The 25141-nt window shown below is 49.2% G+C and overlaps 2 protein-coding genes across 2 annotated transcripts; one reads left to right on the top strand and one right to left on the bottom strand.

Moving 5' to 3' along the window:
* Positions 1 to 1448: 1448 nt before the first annotated feature.
* LOC120383026 (zinc finger protein 239-like) lies at positions 1449 to 8135 on the bottom strand. The gene is made up of 3 exons (XM_039500651.1): positions 8053 to 8135; positions 4360 to 4486; positions 1449 to 3906 (listed from the first exon to the last, which is right to left on the bottom strand). The coding sequence occupies exons 2-3, from the start codon at positions 4391 to 4393 to the stop codon at positions 2798 to 2800; spliced, it is 1143 nt and encodes a 380-aa protein (XP_039356585.1). The 5' UTR covers positions 4394 to 4486; positions 8053 to 8135; the 3' UTR covers positions 1449 to 2797.
* A 437-nt stretch (positions 8136 to 8572) lies between these two features.
* On the top strand, positions 8573 to 14594 carry LOC120383020 (zinc finger protein 664-like). Its single transcript, XM_039500627.1, has 5 exons — positions 8573 to 8873; positions 9077 to 9157; positions 11308 to 11434; positions 12021 to 12134; positions 12417 to 14594. Exons 2-5 carry the CDS (start codon positions 9134 to 9136, stop codon positions 13469 to 13471), a joined length of 1320 nt encoding a protein of 439 aa, XP_039356561.1. The 5' UTR covers positions 8573 to 8873; positions 9077 to 9133; the 3' UTR covers positions 13472 to 14594.
* The last annotated feature ends 10547 nt before the right edge of the window (positions 14595 to 25141 follow it).

Raw genomic sequence — 25141 nt, 5'->3', positions numbered from 1 at the left:
TACATATCCCATAATTTTTGCACCTTTTTTCCTATATCCCACAAACCAGTGTGGCCCTCTCTGATGGAAGCATGGAGCCTGCACATCTCTGCACTATTGTTATGAGCGTTGCAAGCCCAGGATGCATGATCCTGCAGTATATGGAGAGCCACAAAAATAGACGTGGGGGAGATGAGGAGTCCGTGCAGAACAGATTGCTGTGGGACAGAGCAACAACCAATTCAAGCTTGTTGGTAGCCTTCAAGGCACAGTCACAGATGGTGGAGCTCCGGTTCTGGGCCCAAGAGACAAGCACCAACTGGGGAGATCGCATCTTAATGCAGGTGTGGGATGACCAGCAGTGGCTGTAGAACTTCTGGATGCACAAGGCCACATTCCTTGATTTGTGTGCAAAACTTGCCCCAGCCCTCCAGCGTAGGGACACCAAAATGAGAGCTGCACTGACAGTGGAGAAATGAGTGTCAATCGCACTGTGGAAACTTTAAACACCCGATTGTAACTGGTCAGTCAGAGTCGCTCAACTAAATACAGGGAGGAACAGATTTATGGTAAGTAGTAACACATATCAGAAGAGACCATTCCTTGTCAAGTGGCCTGTTACCACCTCCAGTCAAAGGGGCATTAATGGGTTACACACTGTTGTCTCTTACAAGGCTGGGAAAAGGAAGCTGGAGTGAGGACTCAGATCCTTTCACTCCGATTCCACCGGGGAAGTGTGGAAGCCAGGAAAGTTCCCCACAATAGTGGAACCATTCCCCCACTTACACAATTGGTGTCACAAACAAGATCCTATCTGAAGGATTTGCCCCATTTGTTTACTGGTTGAGTTCTGGTAGCACTGTCCAGGTCTGGTCGAGAACCCTACAATGGCTGGAATTGAAACACTATGGGCCCAGTTTGCAATGGAGCTGGGCTCTAGGACAGAGAACCGGACAGCAGAGTATGGGGGAAAAGTGGGTTGTCCCTTAGAGTCTTAGAGTGATGCAGTTACCGCAGCAAGGAGGCAGAGCATCAGCAAAACCTCCAGAAAACTGGGAGGAGGATCCAGGCATCTGATGAGAAACGAAGGCCTACGATGGAGGACATCTGAGAGCCCTACAGCTGCTCTGTGGCCCTGGGAAATGTCACAATTCTGCCCAGGAGTCACTGGATTCCTCACAGAGCTGAGCACAAAGCAGGAAGAGGGGACAGATGCTGGAGATGCTGCCAGGGAGAAGATGGGCTGCTCCCCCTCTGGAAGCATCTATGAATCCAGGTTCTCAGGAAGCCCCGCTCCAACTGTGTGTGACCACTGGAGCTCACGCCCAGCCAGGGCCTCCAGATTCTGCCTCTGAGGCTGTTTATCCTCTGCACCAATTAAATCCCTGGGAGAGAGGAAAAGAAGACACGGAGTCTGAGCCCAGAGACACTCAGAGCAAAGACATGAGGCACCTGAATCAACCCCCCCTTCTAAAGTCACATGGGCAGAGACATCAGTGAAAGGGCTGGATACTGGGAGTGAGTGATTCCTGCTAAGCAGGAGCAAGTAAGGGGGAAACTGACCCAGTCTGGGGCACTCTGCCCAGAGCTGGAGAACAGAGGAAATTCCAGGGATACGCCAGAAGATGAAGTAGAGATGCACAACAAACATTTGACCAGGAATTTATTTGGAAAATCAAAAACCCATTGAGGTAAAAACTTCACTGAGAAATACAGGTTAACCTGAAACCTGCATGCCCTGAAACACGAGACCCTCTCCTCTTCCCTCCCCGACCATCCTGAAACAAGGAGAAACTCCCATCCAGGGCAGTTGTTTCAGGAATAATCCGAGTGTGTAACAGCCTGTGCCTGAGAACAAGGACAAGGGAACCTAGCTAAAACCCTTCCCTTCAGCTCAGTAACACACTCCCCCGACAGAGACCTGGTAAGGAACAGGAGAATGTCACATAGTAATACAACACAGTAATGGTAATAATGCAACTTTCCTCCCATGGTGCCTCTTTCCTCCTGAGCCTCTGAATACACAGTAACGAGTGACAATCTCAGAACTCCACGGGGAGGTGAGTGACTGCTAGTACGTGCGTTGTAGGGATGAAACAATAGATGCACAGAGAGGAGGGGAAGTGGCTGGTACAAGATCACACCAGGAGACACTAGCAGAGTTGGTTATTGAACCCAGGCGTCAGGGCTCCCAGTCCCCTCCGCTCTAACCCATTAGTCCTCACTCCCCTCTCAGAACCAAGATCCTGTGGCCCGATGCCCCCTGCTCTGCCTATTATACCATACTGCCCTCATAGGAACAGTGCAAAACCCCACCTCACTGCGGAATCTCCACCATGAATTCCCAAGTTTCCCCCACCCTGTCTGCAGAGGATTCCAATAAACGGTGAATTGCTCTGATATCCGGTCACTGCAGATTGGCAGCTCTCTGCTTTATCACTATGGCCCCACGGGACCCCTCGCTGCTTCCCTAAATAAATCCCCTTGTCCCAAGAGGTCTTAGAAGCTACAGAGACGACTCAGACACGAACTGCAATGCAGCATTTTTACCTTTTCTCTACATTGGAAAGTGTGTGGGGAACCTGCAGAAATGTCCCACTAATCCCCATTGCCTGCTCTCCCCAGACCCTGAAATGACCCATCTCCCACCGTACTGTGTTCTCTCCTCCTCTGGCCTCCATCAACCATTCCACCCTGAAACCCAAACCATCTGCCCACCTGCTGGCCCAACCCAGACCATCTGCAAATGCAGCGTATTTACACTTTGCTTTGGAAGGCCAGAGACCCATTGCCTCACAGGGAGAGCTCTTGCCACATGCTAGCCTGTGTGGAGTTTCTGGTGAGATATTAGAGAGACCTTCACCTTGTAGCTTTTCCCACAGACAGAACATTTATAGGGTGTCTCTCCTGTGTGGGTTCTCTGATGTGAAATAAGATGCGATTTCCGAGTGAAACTTTTCCCACAGATAGAACATTGAAAGGGTGTTTCCCCAGTATGGATTCTCCGATGTCTAATAAGGCCTGAGCTGTCACAGAAGCTTTTCCCGCATTCAAGGCAGTGGAAAGGTCTCTCTCCTGTGTGGATTCTCTGATGTACAAGAAGGATGGAGCTAAGCTTGAAGCTTTTCCCACAGTCGGGGCATTTATAGGGTCTCTCTCCAGTATGGATAATTTGATGTCTATTAAGGTGTGAGCTATAACTGAAGCGTTTCCCACAGTCAGAGCAGCGATAGGGTTCTTCTCCCTTGTGGGCTCTCTGGTGTGAAACAAGGTGTTTAATAAGTTGTGAGCTCCACCTGAAATGTTTCCCACAGTTGGGGCACTTATGGGGTTTTTCTCCCGCATGGATTGTCTGGTGTTTAACAAGGTTTGAGAAGTGAGTGAATCGTTTTCCGCAGTCGGGGCAGCTATAGGGTCTCTCTCCTGTGTGGACTCTCTGATGTACAGTAAGGTTTGATCTCTGATTGAAGCTTTCTCCACAGTCAGAGCAGACATAGGGTGTCTCTCCGGTGTGGATCCTCTGATGTTTAGTCAGAGCTGAGCCATCACTGAAGCTTTTCCCACACTTAGGGCAGTTATAGGGTTTCTCTCCTGTGTGGACTCTCTGATGGACAAGAAGGTTTGAACTGCGATTGAAGCTTCTGTCACACTCAGCACACTGATACAGTTTATCTTTTGGGCAGTTTCTCGGCTGCATCAAGTCTTTATTAAGGTCTTTCAAACTGCCCCCCTGGTGAGTAGATTTATCCTGTCTGTTCCCTGGATGGGTTCCCTGCTGCATCTCCACCCTGTGCTGACTCTCACAGGTGTCTCCTTGCTCAGGACTGTGGGAAATGTTCTCTGCTAATGCCCTGGGCCGTTGCACTTGCTCAGGACCTTCCTGAGGAGGATTCCCCACTTCGTTCTCACTCCCCGTCCCATCACCTGCTGGGATAGAGACAGAATCCAGGAGTCACTCCCTGCACTGTGAGAATGAAAACTTCAGAAAGGGAAAAGGCAAATGGGGGGGAAAAAATCAAAATAACTGCTGGGGAGATTGAAAAATCAGTAGGGAACTCCCCCCCAAACCCTTTCCCAGCGGAGAAACAGGAGGGGACCAATTCTGGTTCCACATCCCATCTGTGGGGGACAGCCAGGTGTCAGTCAGGGTGGGTGGGAAGCTGTGTGTGACATCTGCCATGAGGATATGACACCTGCTAGGCATAATCCGGACCTGGGTGAGATGACACAGAACTGAAAGAGACCAGGGGTTTACCATGATTCTGATACAGAGTTGTTTTCCAGATGTGCTGGGTCCAGGGAAATCTAAGGGACCAGGGAAGAACCCTGAGCAGAAATGGACCCAGGACTTCTAATACCCGAGGGGACAGGAATTCTTACCCAACGAGGTCACGTTCTCATAGTTCTCCTGCATGACGTCCCTGTAGAGGGCTCTCTGACAGGGGTCCAGCACAGCCCACTTCTCCTCCGTGAAATACGCAGCCAACTCCTCGAAGGTTACCGACCCCTGAAACAGCCAGAGTCCCCCACTCAGAACTTGCTGCCCCCATCACAGTCCCACCAGTTCAATCCCAGGCAGGGCTGCAAAATCCCCCTTCCCAGAGACAAAGGGGAACTTTCCCTGTGGAAAAGGATATTTCTCAAAGCTTTCATTAAAAACACACAGTTTCTGTGTGGAAAATGTGATGCCCAGAGATGCCAACTCCGGTAATTTTGTCATGATACTCATGATATTTAGTTGGGATTTTTAGAAGTTTCTCACAAAGATCTCACAATTCCTGGCACAGAACTCACACATTTTCCCCTTGCTCCACATGCCTGTCATCTTTCCATGACTTCCAGGGGGGCTGGACTCACACTGCCCTTATTCAAAATGGCTACTATTTTCCTGAAATTTTGGCATGTGGAAGTGAGGCTGCTCCTAGTAAAGATGGCTACCAGCTCCCATTGTTTTCAATGAGACTGAAGGAATATGGCTGCAGCTCTGGGGTTAAGAGAGTGGATGGGAAACTATGAGGATACATGGAAATATGGGGAGCTATAGGGAGGCTGACAGGCAGAGGAGGATGTGTGAGAGCTGGAGAGAGGCTGATGAGGTGCCGGGATTTGGGCATATGAGATAGCAGCTGAGAGAGGTAGCAGACTGGCCAGGGAAAGACAGATGAATACGAGGACAGGTGGGAAGAGGAGATTCTGGGAAGCCATGGTGGGGTGGACAGGAAACTGGCTGGGGAAGAGAGGAGACAAAATAGTGATAAGGGAGGTGCGTGGAGAGGGACTGAAGGACATCTGTCCCGTCCCAGTGGTAGGGGAGAGTGAGTGGGTGAGGCCGCATTTTTCCATGTGTACTGTTGCAGATGGAGTTTTGTCACTGTGATGTGATACGTGTGCACACACACGCTCACTTTACACATACATGCTGGGGCCAGGCAGCTCTCTCCCTCCACGAGTCTCAAAAACCAGAAGGTAAATAACGAAACATTTATTATTTTTTTAAAAAACTTGTGATTTGCCAAAGAACTGGAGAGGCAAACAGGGACATTTTGAAGGCAGTTTAGAGAGGAAGCGTGAGAGGCTTTCTTCCTACATACAGTTCTACATTCATTATCGTGATTGCCAGCGATGGCACAGTGGTTCAGATGTGCCATGTTTTCTGTCCTGGTGGAAGCCAGAAGGGACTTCCTCTGGATGAAGTGCTAGTTGGTGACTATGCTGGAAGAAAGATCAGTGGTTTGGCAGGACAAGTACAGATGCTACAGAGCATCAGAAGAGTTCTTGGACAACCAGATTCAGGAAGCACTTCTACCCCGGGTTCAACAAAGGAACGGGTACCCACAGAACCTGAGGGGCTTAGGCAGTGTGACACTGAGTGTTGCAACACCTAACTTTTAGGCGCCTGGCAAATCACAAGAATAATGCTGGGATCCACAAAGTCTGAGTTACATGCCTGAGCTCCCTGTGCAACAGGCACTTTAGAATGGAATCCACAAAAGCCAGCACCCTAGGTGGGCAGCTGCCTAAGCCAGCCAGTGGGAGATGCCAAGGAGAGAGGTGCATCTCAAACCTCTCACAAAGCTTGGCATCTAAATCCGGGCTGCAGGGGGGGCACTTATTTCTGCTAGTGAGCCACAAACCGGGGGAAGAAAGTTATTCCTCTGCCTAAATTGCATGCATGGCCTGATCTAGTAGACATGCTCAGAGGCTCCCCAGATCTACATAAAACAGGGTGGGGGGCAGGCCCTCCCCTGGAACCTTTAGCCCGGTGATTCTGACATTCACCCAGGGTGTGGAAGATTCTGGTTCAGTTCCCCACTCTGCCTGATGAGAAGGGATTTTGCTACCTCTCAGGTGAGTACTTTAACCCCACTAGGCTACCGAGTCGTTCTAACTTTATTTCTAGCCCAATTAATATTTAATTAAAATGGAACAACTTCAACAGGCGAGACAGAGCATGACCCGCAATAGAACATCGCATAGTTCAGTGGTTAAGAGGACTCACCTGGAGATAGCAGATCCCTGTTCAAATCCCTCAGCAGCCAGAGGAGGGACGTGAATGGATGGCCTCCCACCTCTTGTGTTATAAGGGAGGCCTGCCTTCCCCCTTGCACTCTCAAGGCTGTTTTGCATAGATCTAGGAGGCCTCTAAGCACACCTACCAGATCTGGCCCCCCAGGAGATTTAAACACTCTGCCACCTACTATCCCTCGGGTTGTGAATAGCACTGAGGCTTAGGCAGGACAGAGATGTCTGGGTACCTAGGGTGATGCACATGCCCAGAGGCAGAAACATAGGCACCAAGGGAGCTCTTCCTGCAAAAACAAAGGTGCTGAATGCGGTTAGCTGCCTACAGGATTAGGCGGCAGCTGAGTGGGACTTCTGCGGATCATGGTGGTGCCTAAAAACAGGACTTAGGCAACTCAGTCTGGGGGTTAGGTGCCCAAGCACCTTTGTGAATCTGGACCTACTGCTTTTAATGTTAATTTTCAAAAGGTGTTGGAACAATGGAGAAGTTCCATGGGACTGGAAGAAAGCTAATGTTGTGCTTCAAAGGGGTAAATGGGATGACTTGGGTAATTATAGGCCCATCAGCCTGACATCGATCCCAAGCAAAACAGAACAGCTGATATGAGACGTAAAGAATTAAAGGAGAGTAATACAGTTAATGTCAATCAACATAGATATATGGTAAATGGATTTTGTTAAACTAGATTTTTTTTTAATGAGATTACAAATTAGATTGACAAAGGTAATAGCACTGATGTAACAGATTTTCTGTAAGGCATTTGACCCGATACTGCAAGACATTTTAATTAAAGAAACTAGATTGATACAAATCAACATGGCACACACTAAATGGATTAAAAACTAGCTAACTGACAGATCACAAAATGTAATTGTAAAGAGGGAATCCTCATTGAGTGGGTGTGTTTCTTGAGGGGTCCCACAGGGACAGCTCTGTGTGCGTGTCATGCGGGCGGTGCTAGGCGGGCCAGGGGGGATGGGCTTAGAGTGCAGGGGGCCAGGCTGGCCCGGGGGCTTAGCGAGGGTCCTGGCACGGGCAGCAGGGGTCAGGCCTGCACTCACTGGTGGGAAGCGGCAGCCCACCTTGACGGCTTCTAGCATCGCTCTGGGAAGGGGGCGGAGGGGCACGAAGAGGCGGGGCAGGGGCAGGAAGAGGCAGGGTGGGGATTTGGGGGAAGGGATGGAGTGGGGTGGGGCCTGGGGCGGAGGGGGGAGGTTGTCCCTGGCCCTGCATCCCCCTAGGGATGGCCCTGCTTATGTCACTCAGGGAGGTGGTTTATTCACACCCCTGAGCAACATAACTGGTAGTGTAGCTATAGCCATAGCTGATGAAGAGCACCCTGTAGCTCGAAAGTTTGTCTCTCTCACCAACAGCACTTGGTCCAATAAAAGCTATTACCTCCCCCACCTTGTCTCTCTACTTCCCTAACTGGGCAGAGCTGATTAAATCTGCCAAGCTTCGCCTTCCTGACAACTTCACTTCCTCGGAGAAACAAAGGGCAACACCCTCCCCCCGTGGGCCCCTTCATGGTCCCCCTGTAGCCCCATTACCTCGTCCTCCTGCTCTGGCCCCTGGGGAAAATCCTGACAGGACCTCGGGGCAGCGGCTTCATTTCTGTTAAGGCAGCTCAGATGCTGCTGCGGGCACGTTCACAAGGCAGCGGGTTCCCAGGGCCTGTGAGATCAGAGAGTCACTTTCCTGCCCGGCCCCCGGGTCTCTCCCCTCACCTGCAGGCTCCGGCTCAGGGGCTGGTGTCGGCAGAGCCCGGGGCTGCCCCAGGGGGCGGGGCTGGTTCCAGCCCCCGCAGAGAGTCCCTCCGGCTGGGCACAGAGGGGGTTTAATGCAGGTCTCCCCTCGCACAGACCCGCCGGGGAGCAGCGTTACTATAATTCTCATTTACGTCTTGCAGCGCCGAAGCCCCGAACTCTCCCGGTTCCACCCCGGATACAGCCGCGCTCGGCTGATCCAGCCCCTTCCTGTGCCCGGCTACCGTCCGGGCTGCAGCCTCGCCGGGAGACTCGGGCCACGTCCCCAGCCCTCGGGTGTCGTTAGCCGGGGCCACCGGGGGGCTCCGGAGGCTGCGATCGCTGCCTCTCGCTCTGCTCGGGGTCGGAGCTTCCCGGGCCAGACGCTGCTGCTGCTGCCGCCTCCGTTGTCTGGGAGCTGGGAGTGGGACCGAGCAGCGGGCGGCTGCAGCGGGGTCTCTCCCCGAGCCGGAGCCTGCAGAGACCCGAGGGACCGCGCTGGGGCCGGGAGGGGAAACAGCGCTGGGAGATCTCTGGGGTCCTGGAGAAAAGCTCCAGCCAGGAGCACAGGGAGCTGGGTCCCCGCTGCCTGTCCCCCTTGGGAGAGGAGTGGCTGGAAAATAACGGTGGGTGCAGAACTGTGGGTGTAAATTCAAAGGCTGATCCTGGCTCAAGCGAGTAATAAAGTGACCAAGTGTTTTCCCAGCCTGGCAGAGGCTAGATCCTCTGCAGGGAAAGAGCGCGCGGGGGGGGGGAGGGCGGTCTCGGGGTGTGAAATGAACCAAAGCCCCTTCTGAGACCTCTCCAATTGCCCATCTCGCCCTAACAGGCTGCAGAATAACGTCCGTGTTTTGATCCAGATCGTCCCAGGGGACGGGGCAGGGAAATGGCTGAAGTGGAACAAGCTCAGGTAGGAGATGGTGGGTTTGGTCTGGAGTGAATTCGTGGGGCAGGGAAAGCAGAAGGGGAGGAGAAGAGGAAATGAAATCTCTCTGCTGGGGTCTGTGAATGTGGGGCCTGAAAATCCAGTGACATTCCCAGCAGGGGTTGGGGGATATTCTCCTGGGTGAGGTCACAAAACCCAGGATGTGCCAATATCAGAGGCCCATTGCCCTTGCACAGCAGCCATGAGCTCTCTGGAAAGTCAGAGGATGGGCTTGAATAAGAACATAAGAAGGGCCACTTGCCCCACCTCCTATACTCACCTCTTTTTCCCTTCAGTCTCATACCTCTCACAGCTGCTATATCCCCACATGCCCTGCACACCCAAAGTCCCCTCACATTCCTTCCTGCACCAACTCCCTCTCCTTCCTACACCACACCTTCCCCTGAAGCCTCCTAAAGCTCCCCCTGCACCCCAGTTCCCCTCCACTCCATCTTCCCTGCCAAACCCACACATCTTCCTGAACCCCTTAATGTCAGTCTGCCCCCCACAAATCACCCTGCACCCCGCTCGGCCTCCCTCTAGCTCTCAACACTTACTGTGTATCCACCTCACCCCACTCCCCACATTACACAGCACCCTCCCACTGTCTGCCCCACACCCACACTTTACTCTTCACCCCACTCTGTCTCTCATGCCTTCCCCACTCATTCCCTTCACCACCACCAGCACCCTGCCACTAACTCCCCACATTCCTTTTCTATTCAGTTTCCTATCCAATCTCCCAAGCACAGAGCAGCAGCCGTATTCCCTGCGGAGAGCATGGCTCCTGTTTCAAAGAAAACCATGGGAGGTGGTGGCCCTCTTTATTAGAGGAAGCCTCACTTCTACATGCCAAAAGTGTAGGGAAATGGTGGCCAGTTTGATTTCAGACCCCCTGACAGAGATGGGAGATGGTAGCCATGTCAGACAGGGAACAGTACAAATACTGTCAACCTGTGGAACTCCTTGCCAGAGGATATTGTGAAGGAGAAGAGTATGACAGGGTTTAAAAAAGCACTAGATACATTCATGGACGATAGGTCCATCAATGACTATTAGCCAGGTTGGGCAGGAATAGTGTCCCTAGCCTCTGTTTGCCAGAAGTTGGGAATGGGCGACAGGGAATGAATCACTTCATGATCATCTGTTCTGTTCATTCTCTCTGAAGCACCTGGTGTTGGCCACTGTTGAAGACAGGATACTGGGCTAGATGGACCTTTGGTCTGACACAGTATGACTGTTCTTATGTTCTGTGCTAGGAATTGTGAGTTCATGGGATAATTTTATAACTCTCAAATAAATATTGTGAGACCTGTGATGAAATCACTGGAGTCAACAGCTCTGGGCATCACAGTTTCACCATGGAAACAGTGTAGGTTTTTAATGAAGAATTTGAGAAATTTTACCCTTCTTGCCCAGAGAAAGCAGGGAGATTGACCAGCCCTACCCATCATGTGGTTGACCACTGCACATGGCACCTCCTGCCAGGTGCTGCCCTCCTCTAGCAGTGTCTCTCCCATCATCCTGCGGACCCCTCTCACTCTTAGAACCGCAGTCTCCTCTTCATGACTCAGCCCTTGGGACGAGTCATCATACATGTTCCCCACTTCCATCCGGGCTATCAAAGTCCCTCTTGACAATCCAGGGCTCAGGCAGTCTCCCTGCTCACTGCCCCATCAGTGCCACTTCATCAGTGCCTGGTAGGGGGGACTCACCCACTGCCCCCTCTCTGGGTCCTGGCTCAAGGGCCTTCTCATCCGCAGCCAATCTCTAGCCTACCCCATACCTCGCTATTTTTCCCCTGAGCCTTGCCATCCTCTGTGGTTCTCCCCTTTCACTGAGTTTGCCACGCCAAGCTCCCTCCTCCCAGGGAGTGACTGCAGCCTGCTTTCCCGCTGCCCCTGTCTGTAGCCAGCTTCCTGGCTTATATAGGCCCCGCCTGCCCCTGCATAGGTGAGCCTCTCTCTAATTAGCTGCCTCTAGCCTAAAGCTCCTTTGTTTGCAGCCTAATTAGCTGATTGGGCCTAACTAACCCAAACTCAGCTCTTGCACCCCCCATCACACTGCCTGTGACTGAACTGGGGGCATTGCGGCCGGGGGAACAGGTCCTGAGTTGGGGACTCTGGCTGTTTCAGGGGCCGGTGACCTTCGAGGAGGTTGCAGTGTATTTCACGGAGGAGGAGTGGGCTCTGCTGGACCTATGTCAGAGAAACCTCTACATGGATGTGATGCAGGAGAATTATGAGAATGTGACCTCGCTGGGTAAGGATTCCTGTCCCCTTGGGTATTAGAACCAGAGGGATCTCTGATGAACCAAAATTGGCTTCTACTCAGGTTTCTTTCCTAGTCAGATTTCAGGGGGATCAGCCCCATAGTCCCCAGTACTCTTGAGAGCCAGTCTATCACCTCCATCCCCCTTCCAGGGAAGAGGCAATTCGGAGACAGAGTGGAGATATTAATCCGTCCCCATCAAAGGGAGAGGGTAGGTGATGTGCTCCTCTTGTCTTTTTAAACATGGGCTCATTCTCACATACTGGGATTTTGTGTGTCCTGCTCTTCCCAGGACTGGTTCTGGTCTCAGCAGGCTTACAAAGGGGTAAGAGGTTGAATGAACTATTGTTCTGTGCCAGATTTTTAAAATCCCCCAGTGTGGAGATCCTTGTATTGCCTGCAGAGGAAACGGCACATCTCCCAGGAACCATCCAGTCTGCTCGAATGGTCTCCAGGAACATTTCCTCACCTGTTGGTTTTATTCAAGGGCATCTTCCCACTCAGCATATATGGAAACATCTGTGTCTCTGAGTAACTGTAAGACCCTGTTTTCACTGCTTTTCTTTCCCTGGTGCAGGATTTCCCATTCCCAAACTTGAGGTGATCTCCCAGCTGGAACAAGGGGAAGAACTGTGGGTCACAGAGCTACAGTGCTGCGTGGAAAGAGAGACCCTGAGAAACCCCAGCCCAGGTGAGGAATTAGTTATATGGATTCACAATCCACTCATTATTGGCACAAACAGCTGGGACTCCCACAAAGGGCCTACACGTTTCTTGCTTTCTGCCTCACTTCACCTGGGTCAGGATTGTCCCCTGCAGGTTCTCACGGTAGAAATCACTCATGGCTCCTGTCTTTCCTATCTCCCCAAGAGATATTTCTGTTTGTTCCACCCCTTAGCCATTCCCCTTCCTGAGCTTCCCTTTCTCCTCGGCACAGGGAAGGACTCATGTCTGGATTCTCTCTCTGTCCTAGCAGGTGATGGGTTGGTGGGTGAGAATGAGAAGAAGAATCCTGAACAGGAAGATCCAGAGCAAGTACAACCACAGGGGACTGTACTGGGAAGATCTGAAGGCCATGTTTCCCAGAGTCTGGAGCAGGGGAATACCTGTGAGGGTCTGCCCAGACCAGAGAGGCTGCAGGGAGACTACCAAGGGGAGAGACAGAGTAAATCCACTCTCCGAGATGGAAGTTTGAATAACCTGAATGAAACTGTGATCCACCCAAGGATCTGCATGGAAGAGAAACTCTATGAAGATGCTGGATGCAGGAAAACTTTCAGTGGGAGTCCAAACCTGATTGTACATCGAAGAATCCACAATGGAGAGAAAATCTATAAATGCCTTGAGTGTGGGAAAAGCTTCAGTCGTAGCTCAAACCTCATTGCGCATCAGAGAGTCCATACAGGAGAGAGACCCTATAAATGCCCAGAATGTGGGAAAAGCTTCAGCCGCGGTTCAAACCTCATTGCACATCAGAGCATCCATACGGGAGAGAGACCCTATAAATGCCCTGAATGTGGGAAAAGCTTCAGCCGCAGCTCAAACCTCATAGTACATCAGAGTGTCCATACAGGAGAAAGACCCTATAAATGCCCCGAGTGTGGGAAAAGCTTCAGTTGTAGCTCACATCTCATTGTACATCAGAGAGTCCATACAGGAGAGAGACCCTATAAATGCCTCGACTGTGGGACAAGCTTCAGTTGTAGCTCACATCTCATTGCACATGAGAGAGTCCATACCGGGGAGAGACCCTATAAATGTCTTGAATGTGGGAAGAGCTTCAGTTGTAGCTCACACCTCATTGCACATCTGAATGTCCATACAGGACAGAGACCCTATAGATGCCTCAACTGTGGGAAAAGCTTCAGTGGTAGCTCAAACCTCATTGCACATCAGAGAGTCCATACTGGAGAGAGACCCTATAAATGCCCCAAGTGTGGGAAAAGCTTCAGTCGTAGCTCACATCTCATTACACATCAGAAAGTGCACATGGGAGAGAGACCCTATAGTTGCCTTGACTGTTGGTAAAGCTTCAGTTACAGCTCAGTCCCTATTAAACATCTGAGAACTGACACTCTAGGGAGACCCTATAAGTGTTCTGTCTGTAGGAAAAGCTATAAGGCAAAGATTGCTCTAATATCCCACAGGATAGAAGGTGGTGGGAGCTCTCCCTGTGTCCTCCTGCAGCAAATTGTAAATGTGGAGGGTCTGGATAGGAGTAGAAGGCAAGTGGATGATTTGGATTTCAGTGGAGGATGGTTGGTGTTGGCCAGGGAGGAAGGAACTCTTGGTACTGAGGAGCTGGTCGTTTTATAGTCGGAGGGAGCAGGTGATGGGATGAGTTGGGTGACATTTCTGTGGGTTCCACATACACTTTAGAGTACAGAGAAGAGTTACAGTTTGTGTCAGACTCATCTCTGCCTCTCAGGACAGAGGTGGGGGGATGTTATTCAGAGAAGCAGTGAAGGGGGCCTGTGGGTCTGTAGTTATAAGGCAGTGAGAGCTGCTGGTCTGAAGTGACAGGATTTCAGAGCAGTGCTCCGTGTACTGGCTATCTCTGCAGGCAGTGAGGTGGGCTGGAGCCAGATGAGGAGGTGAGACCTTTGGGATATTGCACTGTTACTATGTGGGCAGTATGGTGTAAGCAGGGGATTAGGAATCAGGACTCCTGGCTTCTGTTCTCCACTCTGGGTGGGGCACAGGGTCTAATTACTTCTTGGGGAATTCTGCACCCGAAAATTAAAAATTATATGCCAAAAAAAAATAAAATTCTGTGGACAATAGTTTAAAATTCTGAACATTTTATTGGTCCAAATAACACTACATAATCAAGCCAGTTTCAATTATTTTAGTAATTTATTTTAAAATACCTGTCAGCAAGTATTTCTGTAGCAATACAGACATACACAAAAATTCCCCCAGGAGTAGAGAGTTAAAGAAACTGCTATGATAACCCAGTTCCTGTTTCTCTGCCCAGTCAGGGGGCCAGACACCCACAACCCCTCCCCTCCAGAGCCCAGCTGTGCTCCCCTTCCCAGCCAATACACCTGACTGCCCTACCTCTCAAGAGCCCAGCTGCAGAGCCCCCCCCATCCCAGATACCCATACTCCCTCCTCCCCGGAACCCAGCTGCAGGGTCCCCCCAGCCCATATACCCACACCCCTCCCCCCCCCCCCCCAAGCCCAGGGATAAGCCTGAGGTTGGGTCCCAGGCTTGTGTGGAGTTTCCTGCACTCCACCGCCTCATTTCCTCAGGGCGTGCTGGGAATTGCAGCTGCCAGGAAACCTCCAGCTCCCTCCTCCCACCACCCAGCAGTGTTGTCTATGTGCGAGCTCGGCTTTACTGGGTCCAGCAGCCCCTAGGGGTGACCAGCAGCTCTGCAGCCCATTTCTGTGGGGGAAAGGAAATTCTGCGTGCACGTTAATTTCTGCAAAATTCTGTATTGTGCAATGGTGCAGAATTCCCCCAGGAGTAAGTCTAATGGGTTAGAGTAGGAAGGACAGTTATGAATCTGCAGTCCTGCATTCCATTCCCAGCTCTGCTAATGGTTACATTTGTGACCTTCTACCAGCAGCCTTCTCCTTTCCTGGCTTTCCCTGGTGGGAGACTGTTTTAGTGAGCCAAAGGGAAAGTTTTAGCTGGATTCCTTTGTCCCTGTCTCCAGGCAGAGGCTCTGTTCACGGTGTCACATGCTAGGGTTATTTCTGAAGGAACTGCCCTGGGAGGATTTTTCTCCATTTTCTGGATGGTCTCGTGTTTCTGGAAATGTGGGTTTTGGGAAAGTCTTTTCTTGATATTTTTACCTCTGTTGGTTTCTGGGATCTGGGCTCCTTCACGTCTTTGTTCTTGTGGCTCTGAGTGACTCTGGGTTCAGTCTCTGTCTCTTCCCTTCGCCTGTCCGGCAGGTTTAATCAGTGCAGGGGATAAACCACCTCAGAGTTCAGGAGCCCTGGCTGGGTGTGAGCCCCAGAGGTTGCTCAGGACTGGAGCAGCTGGTCACTGGGAGGCTGAATACATGAACATTTCCAGATGGGGAGCAGCCCATCTCCTCCCTGGCAGCATCTCCAGTGTCTCTTCCCTCTTCCTGCTCCATGCTCCAGTGCGGGATCCAATGACTCCCAGGCAGAATTGTGACATTTCCCCATGGACACAGAACAGCTGCAGGCTCTCAGATGTCCTCCATCCCAGGCCATTGCTTCCCATCAAATGCCTGCTTCTGGGTTCCTGGTGGTTTCTCTGATGCTCTTGCTCCCTCTGTGGTAACTGTTGTGATAACTGGACCTAAAAATTTACTGTTGTTTTCAGGGGCACCATTTCAGATTGGGGTGGGGGGGAGAGGAACTTTAACCATGATTCCAGGAGCTACTTAAGCACCTGAAAACTCTATTTCTTTTGGCAGATGATAGCCTAGAAATTACCTGACAGGAGCACTGTATCTGATTCCTATATAATGAAAGAAAAATATATATACAAACATCAGTTAAAGCCATATTTTAATTTTATATGTAAATTTAGAACAAACAGGAGATAATGCAGTATAATATTCCCAATCCCAAGCCTTGAGGTATCATAAGAACAGCCATACTGGCTGATACCAAAGGTCCATCTAGCCCAGTATCCTGTCTTCCACCAGTGGCCAGTGCCAGGTGCTTCAGAGAGAATAACAGCACAGGCAATCTTCAAGTGATCCATCCCCTGTTGTCCACTCCCAGCTTCTGGCAAACAGGCTGGGGACACCAACCCTGCCCATCCTGGCTAATAACCATTGATGGACCTATCCTCCATGAATTTATCTAGGTCTTTTTTGAACTCTATTATAGTTTTTGGCCTTCACAATATCTCCTGGCAACTAGTCCCACAAGCTTTGTGTGAAGAAATATTTCCTTTTGTTTGTTTTAAACCTGCCTATTAATTTAATTTGATGATTGCTAGTTCTTGTGTTATGAGAAGGAATAAATAAGATTTCCTTATTTACTTTCTCCACACATTTTATAGACCTCTGTCATATCCCTCCTTACTCATATTTTCCCAAGCTGAACCGTCCCAGTCTTTTTAATCTCTCCTCATACAGAAGCCATTCCATGCCCCTAATCAATTTTGTTGCCCTTTGCTGTATCTTTTCCAATTCCAGTCTATCTTTTTTGAGATGGAGCGACCAGATCTGCACACAGTATTCAAGATGTGGGCATATCGTGGATTTATATAGAGGCATTATGATATTCTCTGTCTTATTATCTATCCCTTTCCTAATGGTTCCTAACAATCTGTTAGCTTTTTTGACGATTGCTATACACTGAGCAGATGTTTTCAGAGAACTATCCATAATGACTCCAAGATCTCTTTCCTGAGTAGTAACAGCTAATTTGGACCCCATCATTTTGTTTGTATAGGTGGGATTATGTTTTCCAATGTGCATTACTTTTCATTTACTTTCCTCTATCAGTTTTGGAGCCTTAATACAAGAACTAATAACTTTAATGGGTATATAGAATTCATGCAGAATATCTGCTCAATATCATTGTTCTTACAACATCACATCAATTACCCTCAAACACCCACATACTTTTTTATTTTAATTATATTACCATTTGGAAAATTATACTCAAATATATTTAGTCTTAATTTTTATCTCATTTCTCATCAAAAAATTATGAAGTCTAAAGTAGTTGAGTTTCCCCTCAAACATGCTTCTAAAACAGGGGTCGGCAACCTTTCAGAAGTGGTGTGCCGAGCCTTCATTTATTCACTCTAATTTAAGGTTTCGCGTGCCAGTAATACATTTTAATGTTTTTAGAAGGTCTCTTTCTAGAAGTCTATGATATATAACTAAACTATTGTTGTATATAAAGTAAACAAGGTTTTTAAAGTGTTTAAGAAGCTTCATTTAAAATTAAATTACAATGCAGAGCCCCCCCGGACCGGTGGCCAGGACCCAGACAGTGTGAGTGCCACTGAAAATCAGCTCGTGTGCCGCCTTTGGCACGCGTGCCATAGGTTGCCTACCCTGTTCTAAAACATGGAATAACTAACAAACTAGAGAATTAATTCATTTTGGCACTAGCTTAAAGAAAAGAAAAGCCAAAAAGCTTTTAAAGTGATAATTGGAAAGAAAATATTACAATAGATTGGCCAACATGGATTTCTATCAGCTGTAATACATCTGAAGGTATATTTCCAGTAGATAAAATATTATCACCTTTTTCCAGTGGCAATGTGTTTACTTTTCCAATTATGTTACTCAATAATTAGAAATAAAGTCATAACATTGTAATCTATTTATACAATGCATTTGATATTTCTCCAGCACAAATGAAAACACACTCCAGTTCAAGGGACTAAAGGTATAAGGATTCAAAACATAAAAATGAATTTAAAAGTTGATCTTGCATTTAATGAGCTAAAAGCCTGTTTTAACCTCTGGAAAATGTTCGGTTTTATAAAGTAATATAGAAATCCTGAGTATCTACAGTGACCCAACTGGATGATTCTTAACTGTGCCTAATGAAAATATAATATGACACTACATGTCTTAGATGTTATTACGAAAAAAAATGCCCCAGGGGTATAAAGACTAATTCAAGAAAGAAAACATTTTATTTGCTGAGTGAGAAGCAGAGGTATGGCCAATAACTTCCTCTGATTTCCATCAGGAGCAACTGAAATGTCTAAGGGAAGCACTGACTGTTACACTGAAAATAAAACTGAGACTTATGAGGGAGACTTATGGAGAAGGAAACCCCCCTCCCCTTAATGGTGCTCCTGTGGTTTATGCAGAGAGTCACTTTCCTGCCCAGCCCCAGCCCTTTCCCCAGGGTCTCTCTCCCTTCACCTGCAGGCTCCGGCTCAGGGGCTGGTGGCGGCAGAGTCCGGGGCTGCCCCAGGGGCTGGTTCCAGCCATCTGAGAAAGTTCCCACCTGGCTGGGCACAGAGGGAGCGTTAATGAAGGTCTGTCCCTGAAACAGCTGCCCTGGGGGGAGCAGTAGCTCCTCAGCCTGGGGGAGCCCAGATCCCAGTGGAGGACACAGCAGTGTCTGACCCAAGAAACTAACCCCCAATATCCTGAGCACTAGCAGCCTCCTCTGCCTAAGCAATAATTAACAAAGAGCCCTAGTAACTAGGGTGCCCAGATAGCAACTGTGAAAAAACGGACAGGGGCTGGGAGGTAGTAGGCACCTATATAAGAAAAAGTCCCGAAAAATGGGACCGTCCCTTTAAAAATGGGACGTGGTCACCCTACTAGTGACAGCAATGAATGAGTTGGTAATGGCAACTCCCATTGTTCATAGGCGGCAGGTTATACACTTTTGTGGTGCTCAGGCACAAGGAATATTCAGGGCTGGGGGCCCTGCTCCAGCAATATTTGGAGCTGGGTCTCTCCCCCGGCCCTGCCTGGATCGGGCCCCAGCCCCCGCTCACCTATGCATCTCCCCGCTGCTGCATCCCTGCCTGCAAGAAAGCAGCGCGCGCCTCTCCTGCGCCTGCTTGTGCTGCTGGAGTCGCACATTCCTAGGCGGAGCGGCTCCCAGCAGAACTACTGTCTGCTGCCCCAGGGTCCTAGCGCCCCCTATTCCCTAATGGCAGGGCAGGCTGCCCTTATCCTGCCCTTCCGCCCTAGCCCTGAGCCTCTCCAATGCCCCAAACCCCTCAGCCCCAACCAGAGCCCTCATCCCCCTGCACCTTAATCCTCTGCCCCAGCCCTGAGCCCTCTCCTGCATCGTGAACCCCTCATCCTCAGCCCCAACCCTCATCCCCCCAAACCCTAATCTCTGCCCCAGCCCTGAGCCCCCCTGCATCATGAACCTCTCATCCCCCTGCACCCTAATCCTCTGCCCCAGCCTTGAGCCTCCTCCTGCATCATGAACCCCTCATCCTCAGCCCCACCCTGCAGCCCTCACCCCTGCACTCCTTCCTATCCCACCCCCTCCCAGAGCGTGCACCCCCTTCCAGAGCATGCACCCCCTTCCCACACACCCTTCCCACCCCAAACTCCCTCCCAGAGCCTGCACCCCTCACCCCCTCCTATACTCCCAGCCCAGAGCCTGCACCCAAACTCCGGCCCAAAGCCTGCACCCCTCACCCCCTCCTGCACACCAACCCCCTGCCCCAGCCCGGAGTCTGCACCCAGCACCCAAACTCCATCCCAAAGCCTGCACCCTGCACCCCTCCTGCACCCTAATCCCCAGCCCAGGACCTGCACCCCAGACCTCCCCCCTCTACCCCCTCCCAGAGCCTTAGGCAGGTCGGGGTGGAGTTTGGGTGGGTGGAGTTGGGGGGGCGGGTTCTGGGCACCACCAAAATTTCTACAGACTTGCCACCCAGGCCATTGTTTCATGTTCTCTGTGTATATATATATCTTCCTACTGTATTTTCCACTGCATGCACCCGATGAAGTGGGTTTTAGCCCACGACAGCTTATGGTCAAATATATTTGTTAGTCTCTAAGGTGCCACAAGGACTCCTCGTTCTTTTTGCTAATACAGACTAACATGGCTACCACTCTGAAACCTGAATCTCAGCTGTGTTAACAGCTACACAGCAGCATCTCTGTGGCCACTAGAGGGCTCTGGCTAGTACCAATGACTGGGCTCCCCTCGCCCAGATCAGCATAGCATCGGCTCAGCTTTATTGCAGCTGCTGCTTTTGTGATGTATGAACCCCTTCCAGGCTGAGCAGGAGCCTGCAGGTGAGGGGAGAGACCTGGGGAAAAGGGCTGGGGCTGGGCAGGAAAGTGACTCTGCACCAACAGCCCCCCATCTCCAGCGGTGTTGGAACAATTTGTACAGTGGGGGTGCTGAAAGCCATTGAACCAAATTGTAAACCTTGTATATAATGGAAACCACTTCAAGCCAGGGAGTGCAGGAGCACCCCCAGATCCAGCACCTATGTTCCTTGCCCCATCTCTGCGAGTCCCAGAGCTGCTGCCCTCATTGAAACCCCCAGACTCTGCTCCCCTGAGCACCTGCAAGAGCCGAGCCAGCTCCGGGAGAAGAGAGGACCCAGTCTCCCAGCCCAAGAGGAGGGAGACAGGGAGTTAGGGAAATAACAGGGAGGGGAGAGGAGAAGAGTGGGTGACACAGAGAGGGAAGAGTGGGGTATTTATTCTTAATTTAAGAATCTTGCTCTGGGGAGAACAGAGGTCTTCCAGGCCAAAGGACTGGGAGAGGCAAGGTCGTGCATTAATGACAGTGCAGAATGTGTTCCTGTCCCTAGACTGCATTAATGCACATGCACCAGGGGGTAGAAGTAGCACGGCCCTCAATGCTGCACCATCCCAGCTTTGAGTGCTTGCCCGAGTCTTTTTTGTGTGTGTGTAGCTCATACTGATATCAATTCTCTACTATTGCTGTTCTTTACAATGATCTAATCTGGAGACAGCCTCTCCCGTCTTCAGTGCTTCTCTCCAAGAATCAAATGTTACTGCAATAGCCATCAGATATTTTCCCTTTTCTCAGTTATTGAATTTTTATATAATCCCCCCCCCGATTTCAGTCCTTTTCTATTTATTAATATTTTCACAAAACATTTGCACATTTTTCTATCTAAATATCCAGTGCTGATGTAAAATCTCAAATGTTGTACTTGTAATTAACAAACCTTAATGTAACACTGTGCTTTGTCATAAACCCTCCATCTTCAGCCCAACAACCTAGAGAGACAATCAGGATCAGTGCTTTCCACTGAGTCCCCATGTTCCCTGCCTCAGAGCTCTTTCCCCACATCCAGCTCGGCGCACTAAGGCATATTTGAGGCCTGCAAAGCCAGCCATGGAGGCAGCAGGCAGCCCAACATTTGTCACTAGGGGGCAGTTGTTAACAACCCCCTGCTCCTGTTCTGGGGGTCTGCAGTGGATGGGTTCCAGGGCTGGGGAAATAACGCATCAAAGAGACTTCCCAGGAACCTGCCAACTCTATTAAGGGCCATTTTTGCTCACAGACGGCTCCAGGACTTTGCGAAACTAAATTCTACTTTATTCATTAAAACCAGGAAATAAAAGCAAAACTCCCGCCACTTCCTAGGAACCAGCAACAGGCCAGCTTTTTAAAGCTGGTAGAAAAGTGCAGACACTCCATGAGAGATGGTGAGATCCAGTCATAGAAACCAACACTCGGAGTGCAGGAAATGCAGAGAGCTCAGGTTAAGGGAAGCGAGTGAACACGGTGCATTTTACAGCAGCATCGCCGCTGAGGCTTCTATTCCTGTGGGGATGTCCCTGGTGGTGGAGTGCGGGGGGGAGAAGTGGGGCAGAGAGAGTCACACTTAGATCTACAAAGGTATTTAGGTTCCTAACCTGCAGATTTAGATGCCTAAATCCCATTTATAGGAACTGCTGCAATCCACAAAACCCGCTACTCAACTGCCACCCAACCCCATAGGTGCTTAAACTCACTCAGCACCTCACTTTTTGCTGTAAGTTCCCTAGGCACCTGTTTCTGCCTCTGGGCATGTGCGCTGCTGCCATTGCTCTGTGTGTGTCCAGGCACCTCAGCCCCAGAGTGATCCATGAGCTTGGGGGAGTCAGGCGTTCGCCTGCAGGGAGCAATCAAGAAGATGCTGTCCCTTTAGCCCAGTGGTTAGAGCACGCCCCTAGGAGACAGAAGTTCAAGTCCCTTTTCTAGCTAGTGAGGAGAAGGGATCTGCTACCACTCAGGTCAGAGCTCTAACCACCAGGCTGTGGGATATTCTGAAGGGGGGTGAGAGGTGTCCTCTCCTACTGAAGTTGTTCCACTTTAATTCAATAATGTAATATCAATGGGGCCAAAGAAAATGTGAGAATTGCTCTACAGTCCAGTGGTGGCAGATCACTGATCAAATCCCTTCTCATCAGGCAGAGAAAGGACTGGAACAGGGGGCCTCTCACATCTCAGGTCAGTACTCTAATCATGGGGCTAAAAAATTTTAAAGAAGGGCCTCTTCCCCCTCCTCCTGGGATGTGGGGTATCCCCAGTAACCAATGTTAACCAAATCTATCCAAACAGGAAAGGCATTGTTTTGCAATTTACAGTAAAAGCTTTGTTAGCTGGCATGTTAGGGGAATGGAAATGCCAGTTAATCAAAAATTCCAAGTAACTAAGAGTTATACTTACCAATTTTTAAAGAATTAGAACACAATAAAATGAATAAAGTATAAAATAGTAGACAGGTACTCACCAATCCAGTAGTAGTACTGCTCTGCAGAGTGGTTGGTTTCTTGAAGCACTTAGGTGTACACATGGAAAGTTTTCTATACCGCACGTTATCTTATGACACTACATACCACAATGGGCAGCGCAATGCCTACACCCAGATCACTAAAAATACACTGAACACTAAAGCTATACTGAACTTAACTTAGTCTTTCTTTGATGATTCAGAAGGCACTTCAGGATCTTGCAGTGTCTCAGGGTTGGCATTATCAACATCAATTATCACTGTAGATGTAGAAGGTGTAGGAGATTGGGTTGAAGCTATACTGACCCTATGACATAAGAACATAAGAACATAAGAAAGGCCGTACCGGGCCAGACCAAAGGTCCATCTAGCCCAGTATCTGTCTACCGACAGTGGCCAATGCCAGGTGCCCCTGAGGGAGTGAACCTAACAGGCAATGATCAGTGATCTCTCTCCTGCCATCCATCTCCATCCTCTGACGAACAGAGGCTAGGGACACCATTCTTACCCATCCTGGCTAATAGCCATTTATGGACTTAGCCACCATGAATTTATCCAGTCCCCTTTTAAACATTGTTATAGTCCTAGCCTTCACAACCTCCTCAGGTAAGGAGTTCCACAAGTTGACTGTGCGCTGCGTGAAGAAGAACTTCCTTTTATTTGTTTTAAACCTGCTGCCTATTAATTTCATACACACCCTGGAAGCTGCTTTTTTGAATAAATTCCTCATATCAACTGGCTGACTTGTCTTCTGCCTCTTTTGCATAAAAGCAGAGTGCAGAATGTGCAATTGCATAACCTCCTGGGCAGTTTACTAGTCCCGGTTACTAGACTGAAGATTTATATTGGGAGAGATCAGAATAGAGCTTTGCAGTTGATAAAGTGCCAGATAACACAGCTTTCACTGTATGTATCAATCCTTGGCCACTACACTAAACTCCTAGCAAGGATTTGCATTGTTAGACCTTGCCAGATGACTAGATCTTTATAGAGTTTTCACCTCTCAGCAACATTTAGTTTTTTTTGTTTGTTTTTTTTTGGTGGGTTTAACAGATGCCACCTTTCTTTCATCAGTTATGTTATGAGAAATTATAGATTGTTTCAGTCTCTCGATACAGGTGGACAAGTTCTCTACTGAGCTCTCAAACAAATCCATTTTCCCCAAACAGCTACTCATTTTTTACTTAAATAATCTCTATATGAACAGTTAACTTACAGCCCCAGCAAGTTTCTTTGAGAACATCCACTCAATGTGCAGCAGCAGTCAAAAAACCAAACAGAATATTGGGAATCGTTAGGAAAGGGATAGATAATAAAACAGAAAATATCATATTGCCTCTATATAAATCTATGGCATGCCCACATCTTGAATACTGCATGCAGATGTGGTTGCTCCATCTCAAAAAAAGATATATTGGAATTGGAAAAGATACAGAAAAGGGCAACAAAAATGATTAGGGGTATGGAACAGCTGCCATATGAGAGATTAATAAGACTGGGACTTTTCAGAAAAAGAGATGACTAAGGGGGGATATGATAGAGGTCTATAAAATCATGACTGGTGTGGGGAAAGAAAATAAGGAAGTGTTATTTATTCCTTCTCATAACACAAGAACTAGGGGGTCACCAAATGAAATTAATAGGCAGCCGGTTTAAAACAAACAAAATTAAATATTTCTTTACACAACACATGGTCAACCTATATCTATGCAGGCCAAAACTATAACAGGATTCAAAAAAGAACTAGATAAGTTCCTGGAGGATAGGTCCATCAGTGGCTATTAGCCAGGATGGTGTCCATAGCTTCTGTTGGCCAGAAGCTGGGAATGGGCAACAGGGGATCGCTTGCTGATTACCTGTTCTGTTCATTCCCTCTGAAGCACCTGGCACTGGCCACTGTGGGAAGACAGGATACTGAGCTAGATGAACCATTGGTCTGACCCAGTATGGCCGTTCTTAAGTGGGGGTTGGACTAGATGACCTCCTGAGGTCCCTTCCAACCCTGAGATTCTATGATTCTATGAAGTGCAGTCACTATCTATTTCACTCTATTCGTGGATTAGGATCCCATCCTTTCAACAACTGGTGTGTCTTTTGCTCTTTACGTAACATACGTAATGTGGAGAAACTACACAAGCACAGTGGAGTCCAAATAGCTGTGTTTTGTACGTATATTCAACATGCAAGACCCTAGGTACATACCTATACCATGCTCTGGCCTCAGAGAAGACAGTGAGGGCCAGCAAAGGCCCTCACATACAATTTAAAGGGACACTACCCAATCCCTTTACACTACACTGGGTTTGTGCAGGAAGAACAGAGCTGGAGGAGGATCCAAGACTAAGGCAGGATGAAGAACCCTCAACCCCAGCAGGGAATATTTTTGTGTGGTGGCTCCCATCTGGTGTCTTCAAGACTCTTTTTGGGGGTGGTATTTGGTTACATGATGGAGACAGAGCCTAACCCACAGTTTACACAGGGGCATCTGGGTATATGCCCATCAGTGTGCAGGGATGGGGCTGAGAATGCAGAGATGGCTCCACCTAAAT

The sequence above is a fragment of the Mauremys reevesii genome, linkage group 15, assembly GCF_016161935.1.
Source record: "Mauremys reevesii isolate NIE-2019 linkage group 15, ASM1616193v1, whole genome shotgun sequence".
In the NCBI taxonomy this organism is placed as follows: domain Eukaryota; kingdom Metazoa; phylum Chordata; order Testudines; family Geoemydidae; genus Mauremys; species Mauremys reevesii.
Note: the sequence above shows the minus strand (reverse complement) of the source record. Positions and strands in the feature narration are given on the sequence as shown.